The 987-nt window shown below is 56.1% G+C and overlaps 1 protein-coding gene across 1 annotated transcript in view; it reads right to left on the minus strand.

Moving 5' to 3' along the window:
• Positions 1-987, minus strand: part of NCOA1 (nuclear receptor coactivator 1) — a gene marked incomplete at its 3' end in the record, with an annotated part of 62,235 nt that overhangs the window by 15,502 nt on the left and 45,746 nt on the right. The window contains exon 13 of the mRNA XM_009577868.1: positions 22-153. Within this exon, the coding sequence (XP_009576163.1) occupies positions 22-153 (132 nt within the window). The remainder of the gene's footprint in view (positions 1-21; positions 154-987) is intronic.

Raw genomic sequence — 987 nt, forward strand, 5'->3', positions numbered from 1 at the left:
TGGTGGTCGCCTTCTCCCGCCCCTGCCGGCGGGCGTGCGGGCTGCTGCCGTTGCTGGTGGGACAAGGAACCGGCCTCAGCTGCGCTGGCTCCAGGGGGTCGCAGAACTCAAATGGGGTCCGACCAGCCTGCACGCCCTGCCCGCTGTTCATCGCGAGAGATTCATTCAATTATAAAAAAAAACAAAAAGACAAAAAGCACAAGTCAGATCTCTCCCCAAGGTTCACTGCAAGATCACCGGCGCTCGGCAGATTCCTCGCCCTGCCGGGAAGGGAGTTGGCGTCGGTGAGTTTGGAGGGTGAGAAGGGGGTCGTGGTGGGATGTCACCTCGCCTAAAGCTGAAAGCTCGGTCCCATGTGTGGCTCAGTCACCCACAGCCACCCTGGTGGAGCCACCCCGGGTGACAACAGCCCCCGGGCAGCACCGCATGCTGTGCCATGCTGTGTGAAGGTAAGGGGATCCAGGAGCCAGGCTGGCACCTGAAAACCAGTAGCTGGAGCTTAAAATACTCAGCTGGGCACAAAAATGAAAAATACTCAACTGGATGTAAGAAAGGCAGGGGGGATGGGGGTTGCATCCGTGTAATATATATAGACAGGGTTCGACCGCTGCTAAAAGGAGGGTATGGGGACCAGAGTGAGTTACAGAAGCTGAAATGCAGCTCTTGCTCGGTGTAGCCGCACCAGCCAGGCTCTGCTCCCTCCGGGGGTGACCCCGGCGCAGGAGCCGTGCCCCCCTTAGCCTGGCAGCTAGAGGGGAGCCTCAGCAGCGATGCTGCCCGTGCTGGCTTCCTGCCTGTGCAGCTCTCATCTATCACCTGATGGCTTTAAATCAATTAAAATGATGTCGTTGGGCCTTGCATTATTCTAATTTTTATTTAGATAAGTTTTTGCAAGTTAAGCTGCAGTTTTCCACCAGGGAGCATGTCTCAAATGCTCACGTTGAACTGAAAAATGAATGTAAGAGGCAGCCTTGCAAGCGGGGGGGC

This window comes from Fulmarus glacialis, unplaced genomic scaffold (assembly GCF_000690835.1).
Source record: "Fulmarus glacialis isolate BGI_N327 unplaced genomic scaffold, ASM69083v1 scaffold9975, whole genome shotgun sequence".
NCBI classification, from domain to species: domain Eukaryota; kingdom Metazoa; phylum Chordata; class Aves; order Procellariiformes; family Procellariidae; genus Fulmarus; species Fulmarus glacialis.